The sequence below is a fragment of the Dermochelys coriacea genome, chromosome 2, assembly GCF_009764565.3.
Source record: "Dermochelys coriacea isolate rDerCor1 chromosome 2, rDerCor1.pri.v4, whole genome shotgun sequence".
Taxonomy (NCBI): Eukaryota; Metazoa; Chordata; order Testudines; family Dermochelyidae; genus Dermochelys; species Dermochelys coriacea.
The window spans coordinates 258,688,511-258,709,265 of NC_050069.1; the positions used below are offsets into that span (position 1 = coordinate 258,688,511).

Below are 20,755 nucleotides of genomic sequence, written 5' to 3' on the forward strand. Positions count from 1 at the left end.
TTTGAGCTGCCAGTATCCAGCATCTTGTAGGTAACACAGTGTGATTGGTTTCTACTCTGTGTTTTTCAGGAAAGTTGCCTATCTTCATGGACTGAATATGAATAATCTGAAAACTGTCTATTTTCTGGCAAGTGTTTTGTCTTGTTATACAGACCAGGCTTTTATTTTATACTGTTATCTTGCACAACCAGTCAAGCAAGGACTCTTAACAACGTAGAGGCAGTGTGTTCAGGCCTTGCTAAGGAGTGGAGGAGTAGCACACTATACAGCCTCCATCTATACTACAAAAATAACTACATAAATGAAACATCATTATGCCCATCTGTGTTTATCACAAGGCTTTCTATGCTGTAGATAGAAATCCCACATTTTCTTCCCTTTTCTTTGTTCTCTTACCCCAAGGCATACACCTAGCAAAATTACTTACGCAACAGATAGAAACAATTAAAGAACCAGACGGAGACCATACAGATAAACAATAGAGAAGGAGGGATCATACAGGGAAAATAATAGAAGTATAGATTTTACCATTACAAACCGTTGATAAATGATTTCTTGCCAGACAGAATGCTATCGAGCAAGTTTTCTTTAACCGTCTTAAGATGTGTTTCTTTATCTGGTGATGGTGGTTACTATTAAGACAGGATCACCTTAACAGCCCGATATTACATTGTTTTAATGTAATTTAGATGGAATGTGAGGATATGACGTTCTGCTTTTTAGCTCATGGCTGCTGCTTTCCTAATCTAGCTGCAGACAAATGCCTCAGACCTTACAGTATGTCTACAGGAAAAGGCCTTATCCTTTCAGCAGGGTGGTAGAAGGTGCAGGTGAGAAGATGGGCTCAGCCCCTGGGAGGAGATGGTGGATTGTTTTGGCAGAGGAAGGAGGCAGGGTATATTGTGGGGACCTTAGTAGGAGGAGCTGAGAGATTGTAGGTGGGAGAATCTAGCAGTATGAGATCCAGGCCGCAAAGGATGGAACAAGTGGGAGCCGGGCTTGGGCTATACAGGGAAGGAGGGTGGCTGATGACAAGAAGACACTGAGCGGAGGAATGTTTGTTTGTTTTTCTTGTATTTTTAATAGGTATCCAACACCTTAGCACAGTGGGGAATATGATCTAGTTTGGGGTCTCCTGGGACTGTTGTAATAGATAAGTAATATTCAGGGGCCGAATGTTTACTGCTTGTAAAAAGGTTTACAAGTGTGGAACACTTGTGTACGACACGTGTTTCTTGCTGTGGCAGGATGTATTATAACAGACCCAAAATCTCTAGAAGATGTAACTGGAATAACATGATTTTAAGAAAACCAAACATGCAAGTTTCACCCATTGCTATGCTGAGTTATGTCATGATAGTGCATAAGACAGATATACAGCTCACCATCAGCAAAATAGTTTAATGAATAATGTGCACAGTGCCGTCAAATGCAAATTGTTTGTGTATCTTATGAGTTCTGCATAGTAGCAGACTTTTTCAGAAGGAAAATATTTTCAAGATTGTGTCCCTTTTAAAGCACAGGACTAAGAGTAAGGAGAGATGGTTCTTTCAGTCTTAGATATTATAGCCCCGTTGCTTGAGCACCTCATAATCAAAAATGTTAGGTAAAGAGATACTGTTATCCCCACTTTACAACTTGGGAGCCAAGGCACAGACTAAGTGACTTGCCCGGGGACATATACTACGTCTGCACAACAGGAATTAAACCCAGGTCTCTCAATGCCTAGGCTAGCACTTTAACCATTGAACTGTGCTCCTTTTGGTTTTGTTTCAGATTCTGACAAAGTCATCTGTGTGACTTGGAACAAATCTCTTAACCTCTCTGTGCCTCAGTTATTCTATCTGTAAATTGGGAATAATGGCTGTCAGTCTCACAGAGGATGTTGAGACTTGGTTATTTAATGTTTGTAAAGTTCTTTGAGATTTTTTGAATGGAGGTGCTATTAAAAATGAAATGGCTATAGAGTCACTTCTTTCATGTAGACTAATATCTGAATACCGTAATCAGATTTGTATAAATATATTTAGGTTTCCTATGTGATAGAGATGAGGTAGAGAAGTATAATCGAAATGGTGTAAATGCACTCCAGCTGGATCCAGCATTAAACAGACTCTTCAACGGCGGGTCGAGACTCTATAATAAGGATATGGATGTCATCAGCACAAGGTAAACAAAGAGACGTAGTCTTTGTTTATTAATTTAAAAAGTCACTTTTACATTAGCCAACTCTGTCAGATGGACTAATTTAACCAAATTACTACAGTGTTGACATTTTGCTAAGGGTTTGTAGCTATCCTTATACTATTAAAAATGCATGGCATTTTACAGACAAATAAGATGTGATTCATAACCCAAATTGCTTACAGTCTGTATTAGAGAGATACAACAAAAGTAGATAATAAAGGGCATATGGTTGGGGGGGGGGAATTACATCAAGTAAGATTATGGAGTTACTTTGCTTATTAATGTACTTATTTTGAAGGATCTGGACTTTTTTCTTAAGTTACTGCTATTTAGGTTGATCATATATCCTAAGGAGACTCCTTTTTCGCTTTTCCCATTCCCATTTATTTTATCAGGATCTGTCTCCATTCTTCTCCCCGGCATGTTATGTTGTTTACTAACCTGTTATCTGTCTTAATTAGGGTTAGATCTTGCAATGTGATGAGTGTCCTTAGCTCAGCACCTTTACAGGATTTTAGGTTGTGAGCTCCTTTACTTAGGAATCTTGTCTTAAGTTTACTTGGTGCCTTGCACAACTGTCATGCTGTACAAAAATAAGCATTATAAAATGGTATGAGATTAAATTTCAGTATAACATCTATTCCACATATAAAGTATTTAAAAATAAGAGTTTACTAAAGACCAAATTGTGACCCACTTACTCATATTGCCGGGTGGTAGTTATCACAAGCAGCCCCATTGACTTCAGTGGGACTATTTGAAATAACTGCTAATCAGTATGAGAGGTAGAAGGGGATATCACAACTGAACCCAAAACCAGTTTAGTCTTTCCAGTGTTGAAGGGACTCATACAATTTATTTTTTAATTCAGCCAGACCCTTATATAGCATCTATGGAACATCACACTGATTGGGTAACTATATTGTACTTTGTTGCAATGGTAAAACATGTAAGTATCTCTTTACTTTCTACAGTATTTAATAGTATAAAATGGGAAAATATGGCATTCAGAAATTTAAGTATATGACTGTTACTTACTGTTTCACTTGCTACAACTTGGTAACGTTTTGCATTCTTTCTTAGTACAAAAATAAGGTTCGGTAAAGTGTATTGTATGAACAACAAAGATATAGTATTTATAGTAGTATTAGTATAGAATTCCTCTAATCTTTGAAGAGAAACTAAAAGATATTAAGAGCTTCACATGCTCTGATGAAATAATCTGTTAAAATGTACCAATCTTTTCCATTTAGTGATATCTGCTTCTTCAGATACTACTGTTAAAGTGTGGAATGCACATAAGGGATTTTGCATGTCAACACTAAGGACACATAAGGTAAAAGGCATGAATTAAAGATGCATAAATGATCATTACTGTTCTAAAAAAATAGTGTACGTATTTAGATGCAGACTTCATACTGACGGTTGTTTGCTGGTTCTGTAATGTCATGTTGCTGTACCCATTTTATTGTAGGATTATGTGAAGGCCTTAGCATATGCAAAAGATAAAGAACTGGTAGCATCTGCCGGGCTGGACAGACAGATATTCCTCTGGGATGTAAATACTCTAACAGCACTGACTGCCTCAAACAACACTGTCACAAGTAGGTACATGGGAAAAATTAAAATACTGTATAACTCATTTATTAACATTTTCCACTAGTTCAATTTAGGACGGTAAACTCTGAGTTTTTGTGTTTGTATTGTTACATGTTTGAATTTAAGAATTTAAATAATTCCATTTGAACCTGTTTAGTAATTTAAATAAAAGATTGTGAATTGGAAATTAGTACAGCACTATACAGAAAGAATAGATACATACTACTGGTTCTCAACCAGGGGTATGTTTACCCCTGGGATACGCCGAGGTCTTCCAGAGGGTACATCAACTCATTTGGATAGTTGCCTAATTTTACAATAGGCTACATAAAAAGCACTATCGAAGTCACTACAAACTAAAATTCAAACAGACAATTACTTGCTTATACTGCTGTATATACTATACACTTGAATGTAAGTTCGATATTTTTATTTCAGTTGATTTATTTTATAATGAGTTGATAAAAAAGAAAAAGTAAGCAATACTTTGTATTACTTGTAAATACAAAAAATACTTGTATTTTGTGTCTGATTTTGTAAGCAAGTAGTTTTAGGTGAGGTGGAACCTGGGGGTATGCAAGACGGATCAGACTCCTGAAAGGGGTCAGTAGTTGGGAAAGATTGAGTGCCATTGCATTACCACACTTGGTGTAATGCAAAGAGATGACCTTTGTCTTTCTCTTCTCTGTATCTGGTGAGATGCCAACAATTTTGCATCCTCTTACCTAATTCCAGTACCTCTGTCTTTTTATAGGGTATGAGAAAAAGAAACCCCTTTGTGGATGGAAAAATATTTTCCCATGATCAATTCTCTATATCTTATGTTTAATAGTTTTGTTTCTCGTTACTTATGGAATTTCCTTTATAGTATCTTTAGGTTACGTGATTGATAAGCAAGAAGAGAATTCTAATCTGATCATTATCCCTAACAGCTAGGACAACCGACATTTCCCAAAATATCTTTTAATGGATTCCTATTTCATCATTGCAGAAAGCTTCTACAATAACAATTGTTCCTTATCAATCCTGCTTATATCTTAGTAGACCCTTTTGGTAGTTTGAGGAGGACTCTATCCTGGACATCTGTTTTCTCACTGACGTGGAGGTGCCAGCCATGATGGATTATAGTCTAATAATCATAAAAAATTCCTGAATATAAATTATTCACAGGTTATGGACCACCACTCTGGCCTTACTATTCAAATATACTCTTTGTTAATACCTTACAGATTTTGGGAGAGTAGTTAATATGTAAATTAATTAATATACTAAAAGCATTAATATTTGCTAACAGGTACCAATAGTATATATAAAATATTCACGTATTCTCATCATGTTTACTTTTTTATTTTAATCTCAGTTTATTACAATACATAATCTTAGTTGACAAACTAGAGCATCTGATAATTACAGATTCTAGAATACAGGGTAAATCTCTTTGAACATAATGTAATGAGCCTGTATTTCATCTAGACTGAATAGAGCTTTAGCTTCAAAAGCTCTTAGCTCCTCAATTAATACATTGTAGTAGTTTTCCCATAGAATATTAGTTTAGTGCTTTTTCGGCATATTGTACTTTCCATCTTCTGTATTTAGGCTGAAGCAGAAATTAATACAATTAATCTTTTAAAGAAGAGCTTGATAAACATACCTAATGCCTACTAATGGAAGGTCTACAGCTATATGCAGATTAGATCGAAAGGAGAGGGTGGAGTAAGGTGGGAGTGAATGCTTAGGAGGTCTAGGAGCAATGCCCTGGTGAATCCCAGTTAACCCCAGCTACAGGGAAAAGCACTGTCAATACATCCTTTTTTTTTTTTTTATCAGAGGGGTAGCCATGTGAGTCCGTTTCCACAAAAATGAGGAGTCCGGTGGTACCTTAAAGACTAACGGATTTATTTGGGCATACGCTTTCATGGGTAAAAAGCCCACTTCTTCAGATGCATGGAGTGAAAATTACAGATGCAGGCATAAATACTGACATAAAGAGAAGGGAGTTACCTTACAAGTGAGAACAAGTGCTGACAGGGTCAATTCAATCAGGTAAGTGTGGTCCACTCCAATAATTGGTGAGGAAGTGTCAATACCAGAGAGGGAAAGTTGCTTTTGTAATGAGCCAGCCACTCCCAGTCCCTATTCAAGCCCAAATTAATGGTGGTAATTTTGCAAATGAATTATGGTTCTGCAGTTTCTCTTGAAGTCTGTTGCCTACTCTGTCCCATATCTACTCTAGCGACACCATCAGAGGACCAAACCACATGAGCCACACCATCAGGGGCTCATTCACCTGCACATCTACTAATGTGGTAGATACCATCATTTGCACATCAACTAGTGCCAGCAATGCCCCTCTGTCATGTACATTGGCCAATCCAGACAGTTTCTACGTAAAAGAATAAATGGACACACATCAGACATCAGGAATGGTATGCAAGGCACTGAATTTAGCCGTATAGAGTGGAAATAAGGCATCCGATGAAGTGAGCTGTAGCTCACGAAAGCTTATGCTCTAATAAATTTGTTAGTCTCTAAGGTGCCACAAGTACTCCCTTTCTTTTTGCGAATACAGACTAACACGGCTGCTACTCTGAAACCTGTCATTATGCAAGGCACTGATTTAGCCGTATAGAGTGGAAATAAGGCATCCGATGAAGTGAGCTGTAGCTCACGAAAGCTTATGCTCTAATAAATTTGTTAGTCTCTAAGGTGCCACAAGTACTCCTTTTCTTTTTGCGAATACAGACTAACACGGCTGCTACTCTGAAACCTGTCATTATGCAAGGCACTGAATTTAGCCGTATAGAGTGGAAATAAGGCATCCGATGAAGTGAGCTGTAGCTCACGAAAGCTTATGCTCTAATAAATTTGTTAGTCTCTAAGGTGCCACAAGTACTCCTTTTCTTTTTTGCGAATACAGACTAACACGGCTGCTACTCTGAAACCTGTCATTATGCAAGGCACTGAATTTAGCCGTATAGAGTGGAAATAGGCATCTGATGAAGTGAGCTGTAGCTCACGAAAGCTTATGCTCTAATAAATTTGTTAGTCTCTAAGGTGCCACAAGTACTCCTTTCTTTATACAAAAGCCTGTAGGAGAACACTTCAATCTCCCTGGACATTCTATAACAGATTTAAAAGTAGCCATACTTCAACAAAAAAAAACTTCAAAAACAGACTTCAAATACAAGAAATGGGCTTTTTACCCATGAAAGCTTATGCCCAAATAATTCTGTTAGTCTTTAAGGTGCCACTGGACTCCTCTTTGTTTTGTAGATCCTTTTTTTGTGAGTCAGTCTTAAATATCAGCTTCTGTTTAGCAGGTATCTTACATGAAGCACTACAAAGCATCACCTCCTGCACTAAAAAATAAAGGGTTAAGAGAGAAGCTTTCTCTTTCCTCCCTCTAGAACGTTCTGGCTGCTGAGAAGATGGGTGGTTTTCTCCTACATTGTTGCCATAGGGTTCTGAATAACAGCAATGAAAATGACCTGTTTCGTTAAGTTTACTCCTGCACTGTTGATAAAGCTGTGAACAATAGCAGAGACACTGAAGGGGAGTGTATGTGTGGGTGGTGTGTAGACTCAGGAAGAACATGTCACTTTGAAAGGTTAGCTTATCATGAGGGGTAGAAACACTTTTTTTTTTAAAAAAATGAGTTAATAATAACTCAGCAGAAATTTATGGCTGAGTTTCCGGCTAGAGAAGAGTATCTCACTAATCATTGGTCGGTGGATTTTTCAAGCCCTGTTTTAAAGATTGTGTGCTTGGAATGAATGTAATATAACAGAACATATAAACAGTTTGCAGGAACATTGAGTTTTTTAAAAACAGAGAATGTATACAGTTCTTGGTGTTGTTGCAAGTGGATATTTTGTCGTCGTCTTCAAATGTCTGGCAATGTTCTCTTGCTTTTGTTTTTGATGGTTTACTCCAGTAATTCTTTCTAAAACTGGTTATTGTTGAAGTAGTTGGGAGTTTCTATTTCCAAGTAATCTTTGCTGACAACTGTGGATAGGTCATCTTCTAGCCTAATGGGTGCGGATGCAAGAGTAGTTTAGAGATTTACTAGCTGGCTCATAGGAAAACATTGTAAGGCTGTTGTACATCAAGTGAAGATGGGTTTATTAGAAACTTCTATAGTGATATTGGGCCAAATTGAAGCAAATGAACATTCCTATAAATAATTCAACGGCCATTTTTTTGACCCGAGATTAAAGAACGTAGAGAGAATGCCGCAAAGGCAGTAGAAACAAATGTGTGCCTGTGGAGTTCAAACACTAAAGATTCTAAGAAGAAAAAAATGCTCTGGTTTTATCACTCTTCTTAAGCACTTGATTGTTCAGTAAACAATGTTCCTAATGGGCTAGAGAAAAACATACTGTATGCCCCAGAGGACCTTTGAAACTGGGCTAGATGTAGTGGTAAATTCTGCCCTCCTCTTCTGCCTAACTCTACAGACTTCACTAGGTTTTATAAATCTAAATGTGGGCAGAATTTGACCCTTAATTTCTTACCAGTCTGAAACGAAACAGTATAAGGAGCCTGACAGTAGACAGATCTTGTTAAGAGTTACAGCTCACTTCATCGGATGCATTTCATTTGAAGTGAGCTGTAGCTCACGAAAGCTTATGCTCTAATAAATTTGTTAGTCTCTAAGGTGCCACAAGTACTCCTTTTCTTTTTGCGAATACAGACTAACACGGCTGCTACTCTGAAACCTTGTTAAGAGTGTATTCATCAGTCTTTCTAGATGTAGGCATTCTAATTCAGAGGGAAAAATGCTTACTCTGAAGAAGGCCTCCTTCAAGAGGGAAGGTGTGAAACTTCTGTTTCTAGGAAGATTTGTACTTTTGGATCCTTTACAATGGAGAGACACCATATCTCTTATACTTTGCCCACTTAGGCTCCTTATACTGTTTCCTTTCAGTCTGGTAAGAAATTAAGGGTCAAATTCTGCCCACATTTACATTTATAAAACCAAGTGAAGTCTGTAGAGTTAGGAAGAGAGGGAAGAATTTAGCTCTACATCTGGCCCAAGTTTCAAAGCACCTCTTGTAATCAAATGCTGCATATTATGAAACTGGAAGACTAAATTTTTTTTGACTTGTAATATCCTACCACAATATAATCATGGCTGCTGAGCAAACAGAACAGTAATTTCCTAATATCCTATAATATAAATATACTTATGCAAAGTTCAGTGAAATCAAACCTGTTTTTTGCTATACATACGTGGTATATCTACTCAGCATTTCTCAAATGCGACCACTGTGGCTGCTTTCGGCCACCAGGGGCTTTTCTTGCTGCCACAGCCTCATGGGCAATGACTGGGGGAAGGAAGGGGTGAAAGCAGTGGCCCCCTCCCCCAGAGCCACCAGCAGGGGTTGTGCCCTGCCCTCCTCTGGAGCCACAAAGGTCAGAGAAGCAGGCAGCCAGTGAGTTTCCCACCTTCCTGGGTACAGTGAGTCTCTGGCTTCGGGCTTCAGCCCTGGGAGGACAGGCAGCAGGCTCCGGTCGCGGGGCTTTGGGCTCCGGCTGTGGATGCTGGCTCTTGGCTCATCACCCCCTGTATCATCCCTGGCCCCTGCTGCCTTCCTGGCTCCCCATCTACCTCTCTCGCCCCCTCTGTCTTCCTACCCACCTCCTCATCCAGGGCTTAATTTGTCTCCTGGCTCAACAGGGCTGAGTAACTCTCCCGTGACAATTGATATTTGTATGTATGTTAATATCACTCCCAGCTAGCTAGTAAGTCTGCTGTGAAAAGTGATATTAACAAGCATACAAAACAAGTGTTTGTTTTGTTTGTTTGTTTTAAAGCAACTTAAAAAGCAAAAGAAGCAACAAAAAAAGATGAGAATGTGCAAAGCACCTTATTTGTGTTTCTATTCTGTATAGGTCCAGTAAAGAAGAGAAACAACTGTACATTATTTTTATCATTGAGTCTACAAAAAAAGCTCTACATAAATGAATTATAATGATTTGGATATGTATATGTGCATATTTATCTGTTTTTCCTAAAGTTAATTGAGTATTTTAGGAAAAATTGTCAGAGCGGACACGAGCAAGAGTTGGTGGCCACACTCGGAGGCCACCAAAAAGTTTGTTGTGAGAACCCCTGATCTATATTATGAATTACATACAAAGCCAGGAGCGTATGGGTTTTTAATATCAAAGAGAAAAATAGGTGCTACATATGTATAGCAGCTATTCTCGACTTAGAGTAAGACCAGTTTTCATCTAACGAAACTTTAAAATGGCTGAGTTGCCAAATCTCATTTTAAGGGGTTTGGTCCTGTTTGTTGCTCTTCTATTGGCTCTGCAATAAGAGTTGGAGCCAAAGCATCTTGATTATGAATGACAAAAAAGGCTTTGCATGAAAGGTTACACTTCAAATAACAATACCAGATGATTAGGAGGATACCGAAATGAAGCCACAAGTTTTTCAACTAGACAGAATCTTTATGCTGCTGCATGGTGAGCCATGTGTTAAAAATCTGGTGGAGAATTTATGTACTGTACAGAAGTATCTACAATGCCTTTTGTTGCAAGGAGGACTATGATAATTGCTGTCAGTGCCATTACCACCATTCTAGTCCTGCCTATGCCTTAGCTAGTGAATTTCTTTCTGAAACTGACGAAGTTTTAACTCTGAACTCCTCTGATATTTTGTGTCCCTGCTCCTCCAGTATTGGGGAATGGAACACCTTCACCCCTCCACTGATTGGATCCTTACAGCCTTCTCCTACACACACCCCTACATTTTGGAGAAACATCAAGCCACAAGTCCTCCTTTTCTTTTTGCGTATACAGACTAACATGGCTGCTACTCTGAAACGAGAGACTGCTGAATTTGGAATTAATTTGCAAACTGGATACAATTAACTTAGGTTTGAATAAAGACTGGGAGTGGATGGGTCATTACATAAAGTAAAACTATTTCCCCATGTTTATTCTTCCTCCCTGCCCCCCTTCCTCAGACATTCTTGTCAACTGCTGGAAATGGCCCACCTTGATTATCACTGCAAAAGGTCCCCCCCCCCCCGCTTCTCCTGCTGATAATAGCTCACCTTACCTGATCACTCTCCTTACAGAGTGTATGGTAACACCCATTGTTTCATGTTCTCTGTGTATATAAATCTCCCCACTGTATTTTCCACTGAATGCATCCGATGAAGTGAGCTGTAGCTCACGAAAGCTTATACTTAAATAAATTTTTTAGTCTCTAAGGTGCCACAAGTCCTCCTTTTCTTTTATCAAGTTCTCTGACCCACACATCCCTACCCCACACTACGACTTCCCAGGTGCACACATCCATAAACTAAAAGTTCTATATCTGCTCCACAGGATTAAGAAAAAGGTTCCTTAATCTATAAAATACAATTTTAGAAGTGATGGGATTGAATTTCCATATGCAAAATGTTATAGTCTGCGTTTGCAACACAAACCCACTGTATTTCAGAGGCTCTTATAAATCCCGCTCTTACACTGGAGTTAACATAGAGGGCCTGAGAAGAAGCTGCAGACAGAACTCTAATGATCCTAATGCCAATCAATGGTGTTGCAGTGGTATTATGATTATAATGATTCTTTTACAGAATTGCAAATCAGGAATTGAGAAGGCGTGTTCTAGCAATATGTTATCCAGATTCTTTTTCTATTAAAAGTAATTCTAGATACTTGGGTGGGAACACTGTTGTTTTTTCACATTGGACCATCATACTGAATCAAAACCTGCAGTTGGCTCTTAAGTGCAGCATTTTCAAGAGTATAGTGTTTGTTTTTTTGACAAATGGAGAAAGCAAAGCATTAATACTGTTATCTTATTTTGCACTAGCTTCTTCCCTGAGTGGGAACAAAGATTCCATTTACAGCCTTGCGATGAATCAAATGGGAACAGTAATTGTATCAGGGTCCACTGAAAAGGTAAGCAGGACCTGTTAGAACTCTTTCAAACTTAGTAAAATGATTGCTAATTTTTTTTAGACACTGAGTTCTAATCTAATTCTGAATTGACTATCAATGTCCTCTTGTTTAACTTGTTATCATTTGAAGTAAATTGGTCTTATTGTAAAAACATAACAAAATCTCTGCTGCAAATACTCCTGATAGCAGATAAAATGTTAGGTGTTTGTGAGTTTAATAAAATATAGGTATCTTGCAAAAGTATCAATTTTTTTTAAACTTTTGGAAGAATCACTTATTTGAAGAAATGGGAGTTACTTCAAAGATATCTTCATATGTAGGCAATGCATGTGTGAAAATGACATTATATGTAATTATCTTATCTGCTTTGACAGGTTTTAAGGGTATGGGATCCAAGGACTTGTGCAAAGCTGATGAAACTTAAAGGGCACACGGATAACGTAAAAGCTTTGTTGTTGAACAGAGATGGCACACAGGTATGGGTTTTCATTTGAAGCACAAATATCTTTCACTTAGGTTTTTCTTTAAAGCTTTATAAAAAAATTTTTTCAGTACAGAACAGTTTTTTCCACTTTTTCTATGTAGAATATTGAAAGTCTTTTAAATAAAACTTAAAATAAATTGGTCTAAAAGTGAGTGTTCTAATCTAAATATATTAAACTAAATTAATAATCTGTAACTTTTCGCTTTACTTTTGAAGCATAGTTGTGACCAGTAGCTAAGAGAATTTCCATAAATATGTTGTTAAAGAAATGAGCTTGTGATTTCACATCTGAATATTTTATCCTTTTCTTTTACTTGTAAACTAATATTGGTTAGTTTGTGTTTGGGGAGGGAGACTTGTGGGAGGGAGTAAAACAATATTATTTTTGTCTCCGTCTCTCTTGTTGATGTAATGTACAATATACGCATCACGTAAAGAAAAATGTGACCAGAATTTTGACTTTAACACAGTCTTAATGGAAAAATATGAATGTAAGATTTCTAGAGTCTTCATATAAGAACTGTTTTTTCTGGTTTTTTGGGGTTTTTTTAATAGTCACTTTTTTCCAGGTACTTAGTGGTATAGTTTAAATACAATGTTTGTTGCTCAGTGTCTTTCAGGCAGCTCTGATGGAACTATTCGTCTATGGTCCCTTGGCCAGCAGAGATGTATAGCCACATATCGAGTCCACGATGAAGGTGTTTGGGCTCTGCAGGTCAATGAAGCCTTCACTCATGTTTATTCAGGAGGAAGAGACAGGAAGATTTATTGCACAGATTTACGAAATCCTGATATCCGTGTGCTCATCTGTGAAGAAAAGGCACCAGTTCTTAAGGTAATAGGTTTACTTTAAAAGATTGCTACAAATTTGATCTTCCATAGGAGCTTTTGGTAGCTCCTAAAATGCAAGATGGTAAATGGAATGACTTGGTGTTTAAGGTACACCATCTGATAACATAACAAAGCTGGAATTCCTTTGGACCTTTGCAGTTGTTCTTAGGACCAGTAAAATGTTCTAATTACTGGTCCCAAAGAGAATTTTGATCCCTGGTAAAATTTTGAATCTAATGATGATTTGCAGATTTTCATTCTTTGAAAAGGATTTTTCAGATCCTTGCATTAGAGAGCAAGTTGCTCTGGGAATTATTTCCATTAAGAATTATGGAAAGAGAGTTAGGTTCAATGGTTCAGTACTCATGTGTTTGGAAACAAGCTTGGCTCTCCCCCTGGGTGTGTATGTATTTCAACAGCCTTTAGCTACAGGGTTGGTTACATGCCATTTCTCAGATTCACAAATTGGATGCTTTTTTCTACAATATCAGATATGGGTAACAACTGGTAGCTTTGTATGCTGCTCAATATTCTAGACCATCCATAACTCACTCATATGAAAAGTTTACACAGTAAAACATAGTTATGCTTAATCTGTGGCATGTTATGTAACAGAACAGCTACAAATATAACTGTATGTAAGAATATGTGTAAGACAACCAATGTTCACCCCATTAAATTCTTCTTTGAATGTGTGTCTGTGGATTCCACTATAGGGATGTGTGTGTGTCATGGACATGAGCTCGGAATCATTTAAATAGTAGTGTCCTTGGGTGCTGTGCATGCACCTTGTTCCTCCTTGTGCTTTCATCCAAGGGAATACAGGGCAGATCAGTGGCAATCCTTCCTCAGTTCCCTCTTACTGCCTGTGGCAGCAAGACAGAACTTGGACAGTGTCCAACCCACTATAGTTTTTCAAGCTTCAGACTCAACCCTCTTGTGAAGAAATTTTTCTTCACCCTCATTATCTTCTTATTTCTCATTGGATGTTCCAAAGAAAAAGAGATAGGGAGACCCTCTATACCCTGCTTCACAGCAGGATGAAGTACTTCACACAAACACCAGCATGGCAGACTGTAAAGCCACAGGGTATCAATCTTGCCCATCATATGATGATCTTATGTCTTTAATGGGCACGATAGATTTTTTTTTTTTTCTAACTCAGAGAAGGACACCCCCCAGACAAGTGCTCCCTCTGCAACTCCTTGTTGTTCCACACTTGAAAATTGAGAGAGATGAGACTCAAAGCAATCCATAAAGGTCATGTCCAATCCTGGAGAAGAGACATACTTCAAGCTGGAGTTGAGGAAGCTAGCTATGGCAAGTGCCCCTGGCACCATACCTCTGATGCCAGCAGGGAGAAGAAATCCTAAAAGGGTGCCAAGACCATTGGTGCTGGTGCTGACCCTTCTGGCACTATCAGCACAGACTGCCTCAGCGCCTTAAGTGCATTGGCATCAACCCCAGGGCACCTATGCCATCCACTTCAGACACCAAGCGATGTACCCACACTGAGCACAAGCACAGCTCAGTGCACAGTGGGTTCATCCCATAAGGAAGACTCAGAGCGTTCCTCCAAAGGCAAGTCTTCCAAATCCTTTTCAATATGAAGGATTGGAAGCAAGCCATCAGAGACAGAGAAGGTTCAAGAGACAGTATGGCCAGTAAGGGTACAATTTACCATTGGAGCCTTACTGGCACTACTGGGGCCCACCTTCCTACAGGTTCCAGAGCAGAGCTCCATCAGTGTACCAGAAAAGAGGAGGTCTCATTCACCATGCACATTAGTAGCTAGGCATTCTACACCAGAACCAGAAGAACCTCCCTGTGATGGAGCAGATGTGGCTCAAGACACTTCCTAATTGCCTTCCCTATCTAAGGAATCTTTCTATTCGCTAAATGAGGCTGTCACCTCAGCCCTGACTCTGGTCATCAATAACTTTAGGGCTGCTCAAGATCTGTTTTGGAGGATAGCTGAAACTTTGGATGTTGAGACAATGGTGATTCAAAAGAACAAGCACAGACTGTTCAATTACCTCATTTCCTTGGTGCTGACAAGAATTGTCCTTCCAATCAATGAGAATATATTGGACTCAGCAAAGGGACTGTTGCATGCTGCAGTCTCCCTTTCTCGTTCTTCAAAGTGAGTAGAAAAGCTCTATCAAGTCCTGTTCGAGGGCTTCAAACATTTTTATGTGCAACCAGCATGGGGTTCCCTTGTGTTTTCTGCAGGTCCAGGGGGAAAAAACAGGTCCACCAAGGGGATCCTGAAAGATAAGGGCTCCAAGAAATGAATTCTTTGGCCAAAAGGCCTAGTTATCAACCTCCCTCGTATTCAACAGTGTGAACTACCAAGCCCTGTTTGTGAAATGCAGTTCTCTAATGAGGGAAAGGGTGATCTCCTTCCTATCTAGGCTTCCTCAGGACTTGGGGAGGATGCAAGGTACTCCATCAAGGAGGGTCACATGGTAATGAAAACCACACTACTATTGGCAATGGATGAGTCGGTGGCCTCTTGATCCATGGCTATATAAGCTGCAATGTGTCATGTTTCCTATTTGCAGGTGTCTGGGATTCTGAAAAGTCCTGGTGACAGTAGAGGATGTACCTTTTAAGGGCATGAAGCTCTTCAGCAAGCAGACATACAAGGTGCTCCATTCCCTCAAGGATTTGGGGGTGTCTTTGGATCTTCAGAATTTATACCCATACCAGAAGCACCATATCAGAAGCCCTTCTTGTATCAGCCCCCACTCGGACAAAGAACACAGTCTCTTTCCCACAATCACAAACTGGAATACCTGCCTAGAAAGTGGCCCCATTACACCAGAAGGCACCTGTCACTCTGCTCTGTCATGCACCAGGCTCCCATCTAGAGGCAGCAGATTTGACTGGAGGTGTGTCAAGAACCACATAAACACCATCCTACAGCCAGACTTTGGAAGTCATCCTCTCCCACTTCCATCAGGTGTAGTCAGAGATTAGACAAATGCTGGACATAGCCTATTGCTATCCCAGCCATTTTCTTTCCTTGCCTCTTAACCACCCTTGTCCCTCTTCATGGATCCTTCTAATGAGAGCCTTTTACCAAAAGAATTGGCTTCGTTGTTTCACATAGGAGATGTAAAAGAGATCCTGCAGGAGTACAGGTGAAGAGGCTTCTTCCAATATTTCGTTATTCTGAAAATGCATGCACTGCCTCATATTTGGGATGGTAACACTTGCTTCATCATTCCACCACTTTAGATTTAGGACTAGTTTGTAACTCTTGTTATTAAGGATGCATACTTTCATCCTGTGATTCACTTGGCTCATAAGCAGTACTTGAGATTTATTCTGGAGTCAAATCATTGCCTGTCCAAGATACTGACCCTTGGACTCTCCACAGCACCCAGAGTCTATGTCAGATGCCTCACCATAGTGGCAGCACACCTAAGGAAAAGGTGCATCTACGTGTATCTGTATATAGATGATTGGCTGATCAAAGGCAGAATCGCATCAAGGAATTCTGACACGACTCAACTACACCCTTTCTCTGTTCACCTATCTGGGCCTTTGGGTGAGCTGCAAGAAAATATCATTTATTTTATCCTATCAAACAATAGAGTAAATTGTGAGCCAGGATAGAGTCCACAACAGCAAGGGCTTACTTGCCAGAAGACTGATTCCTCTCCCTTTAGTCATTACTGAACAACGTGAAATCGCAGCCAGCTATGACGATACGGATTTGTCTTGCATTTTAGGCCATATGTCTGCCTGTACATATGTGAAGCCACTTATCAGACTTGAGAGGAGACTGCTACATCTCTGGCTCAGATGAGCCTATACCCCTGCAAAGTATCCAGTTAGCAAGAAAGTCCTAATTCCACTCATGTCCTTGAGCTATTGAACTATTAACTGCATCCGAGTAATATGCAAAAAGAGATACAGTTCATGACCTTGTAACCTTCCAGGGCATTAGTCATAGGCACATCTGGTATGGGGGGGGAATCCTGGACCCATCTACAGATACAAGGGATGTGGGCTTGCTTGCTTGCTTGCTTGCTTGCTGAATGCCTTCCTTCTGCAATGAAATCAAGATGCCGTCCCACTGATTTAGCTAATCAACAAGATAACTGCCAAAACCAGAGGAGACAAAGTCACACTCAGTCTCATAGCTCCCTTCTGGCCGAGACAGTTGTGGCTGACAGACCACCCAGACTTGCAATCACAGGATCAGGGTTAAGTGTTCCATCCAAACCCAGAGTTGCTGCATCTGATGGCCTGAATGCTGTTTTGAGCACCCTGCAAAGGGAGTGCTTCTAACATGTTCAGGAAATCCTGGCATGGAGCAGAAAGCTATCCGTGAGAAAGACTTACTTTAAATGGAAACAATTTTTTCAATATGAGTGGCCCAACAAGGCCTAGACCTAGTGCACACCCCAGTGCCAAAGATTGTTTTGAACATTTGCTGTAGTTATAACAATCTGGACTTTAATTTCACTCAGTCAAGGTCTGTCTGGCAGCAGTATGACTGGCAACAGTATGGGTGTATCATCCACTGATGCTGTTGTTCTTGATCTCTCATTCAGTGATCTCCAGATTTATCAACGGCCAGATACGTACATACCCTCTAGTAAGAGAACTTACTCCAGTGTGAAACATCAATGTCATCCTTTTAAAACTTAGAGTGCTCTTAAAGCCCCTTTCAAAATGCTTCATCCATTATCTTACTTGCAAGACTGTCAACTTGGCCAGAAGAGTGAACGAGCTTCACTCACTCCATTCTTTAAAAGGCAAGGTCCTGGGATGTTCCTGGGTCAGGCCCGGTCCTTGTGCTAGGTCAGGGTAGGGTGCAGCCTCACCGCTGAGTCAGTGTTTTTAGGGGGGAACTGCAGAAGGATCTCCCACTTATGTACAGCCAGTGGCCTGTGTTCCCCAGTGCAGTGCTGAAGCCTCCACGATTACTTGATAAATAAAATTTGCAGAATTTTAGAATGTTGTACGTAGAATTTTTAATTTTTTGGTGCAGAATGCCCTCAGGAGTAGGTAATCTTAACTTACCGGTGTTCTTCCCTAAATGCTTTCTTCACAAAAAAGCTATGCACTCTGAATGTATCCATGTATTTGGTAATGTAGGTGTTCAAGGGGTGGGGGATTACAAAAATTTACAGCTGTGTTTCTAAGTCTGAAGAAAAAATTGTAGTATATTGTATTTGAGAAATAATATGTGATTATGTAACTAGACTGTACGGTGATGCATACTCACAAGGGAGAGAAGAGTTAAGGTGTGTAGGATTTTGGAACATCTAATTTTGCAACACTAACATTCTCTTAATTTAGGAAATTGCATAAAAAAAATCTAAGGTCTTATTTTTTAAAAAAAGGAAAAAAGATGAGTGAGGGAGAGTGTCATAGCTGGTAACTATTTGGCTATGTACCATTGGAACAGCTAGGTCCCCAAGAGATGTATATTCTAGTGTACAGCTAAAATGCATAAGCAGTCTGGTCTTCCTTAGTTGCACGCTTTACTGGCTTAGCAAAAGAACCAAATTCAAAATGTATTGTGCATATCTAAAGTGTATTTTTGAAGGGGTCAAAACCTGGAAAATTTCATCTGAAAATGAAATTTTAAAAATTGTGATCACACACAGGGCTAGAATAGAAATGTTCTATGATCCTTAACTAGGATGGATCACTACTGCTATAGTAAACCAGCAAGTGAATTTAATTTTCTGAAATTCTACATATTTAGTAGTACTGAACTTTCTTAATTGTATCTCTTTTTAAAAATGATCATCCTGTCAAATATTAAAATCTTTAGATAATGTATAAAAATACTGTAGTTTTTGAAACATTTTAAACCACAGCTGATTTGCTAAAAACAACTTAAACATATTCAGTATTTCTAGTCACAATTTCTAGTCGCATCTAAAATGTTTTTAGAGATTTAAAATTGTTTTTATTGTTTGTAATGAAATTTAAAATCACCGATAAAGTTAAAAATTACAATTAGCTATTTACTGTATTGAAACTTGTATTTCTTCAGTAAGCTTGAAAGTAGTGCTGTTTCTGGAGCACATCTGGCAATGACTGGAGGTCATTTGAAAGCAAAAACTTGTTGAAAAGAAAAATGTTAAACTTGGGGTATCTAAAAGTGTTCTGTGGTTTAATTATTCAGATGGAACTTGATAGATCAGCTGATCCTCCTCCAGCCCTTTGGGTTGCAACAACTAAATCTTCTGTGAATAAGTGGGTGAGTGATTTTTTTTTTGTCCATTATATGACTAAAATTTAAGTTCAGTATGAGTTTACAATAGGGCTGTCAAACAATTAAAAAAAATCACAATCGCACGATTAAAAAAAATCGCAATTAACCACAGTTTTAATCTCACTGTTAAATAATAGAATACCAATTTAAATTTATTGTAAATATTTTGGATTTTTTTCTACATTTTTCAAATATTGATTTCAGTTACAACACAATACAAAGTGTACAGTGCTCACTTTATATTTTTGATTACAAAGATTTGCACTGTAAAAATAAACAAAAGAAATAGTATTTTTCAGTTCACCTCATACAAGTATTGTAATGCAATCTCTATCATGAAAGTGCAACTTACAAATAGAATTTATTTTTACATAACTGTATTTTAAATCTATCTAAATGTATCTAAAAACAAAACGATGTAAAAGTTTAGAGCCTACAAGTTGAAGCATGAAGGGGTATGCAAATGTTTAGCATATCTGGCGCATAAATGCATTGCAACACCAGCTACAACAGTGCCATGCGAATGCCTGTTCTCACTTTTAGGTGACATTATAAATAAGCGGGCAGTATTATCTCCTGTAAATGTAAACAAGCTTGTTTGTCTTAGTGATTGTCTGGACAAGAAGTAGGATTGAGTGGACTTGTGTGAGGTGTGAGACATGCTTTTGAGTTAGCATGAAAGCTTGTCTCTTTGACAGAAGTTGGTCCAATAAAAGATATTACCTCACTCACATTGGCTAGCTATGTTCATAGGTTTTAATGATCTCTGCAAATTGACTGTCATGCTTTTGTCTCTTCTTTTAGACTTTGAAAGGAATTCATAATTTTAGAGCTTCTGGGGACTATGACAATGACTGTACCAATCCTATAACACCTCTTTGTACCCAACCTGACCAAGTTATCAAAGGTAAACAGGTCTTTCAGAACATCTCAAAAAATAATTAATATTGTTAGGAAAAAATGGCAGGTGAAGAGGGTAGTGTGACAAATATGGGGCCTGTTCCAAAGCTCATAGAATTCTGTTTGAGCCTTTCCGTTGTGTTCAGGTGGCACTGGATCAGGCCCATATTTATCTGAAAATGCAATATAAAAAATTTGCAATATAAAAATTTAGTACGGTATGTGAACATTAGTGGAATTTTCTGTTGTTCTTCCATTTAAAAGCACTTAAACTATTCTTTTATAAACATACTGTGGGGGAATGTGTTGGAATGGGAGGGGTTTAGGCGATGGCTCTTCTAGATACTACCCGTTCTCCTCACTTGCTCATTCTAACTTGGGTTATCAGAGCTGATGGTCAAGGCCTTTGAGAAAATAAGGACCAGTCCCGTGGGTTGGGTGCTAGCCAGGAATGCTTGAGACTTGGGTACAATTCCCTGCTCCATCACAGACTTCCTGTGAGACCTTGGGCACTTAGGATATGTTTCCACTGCAGAAAAAAAGTGTGGTTTGGGGGTTAGCTAACTCAAGTTCTCTAATGCAGT

The 20,755-nt window shown here is 38.8% G+C and overlaps 1 protein-coding gene across 1 annotated transcript in view; it reads left to right on the forward strand.

The window, feature by feature from the left end:
* Positions 1-20,755, forward strand: part of WDR48 (WD repeat domain 48) — a 45,391-nt gene that overhangs the window by 6,586 nt on the left and 18,050 nt on the right. Inside the window, 12 exon segments of the mRNA XM_038390959.2 lie at positions 2,031-2,040; positions 2,043-2,119; positions 2,121-2,169; positions 3,063-3,104; positions 3,107-3,136; positions 3,441-3,523; positions 3,662-3,791; positions 11,621-11,709; positions 12,084-12,185; positions 12,804-13,028; positions 19,182-19,256; positions 20,076-20,178. Coding sequence (XP_038246887.1) covers positions 2,031-2,040; positions 2,043-2,119; positions 2,121-2,169; positions 3,063-3,104; positions 3,107-3,136; positions 3,441-3,523; positions 3,662-3,791; positions 11,621-11,709; positions 12,084-12,185; positions 12,804-13,028; positions 19,182-19,256; positions 20,076-20,178 — 1,015 coding nt within the window.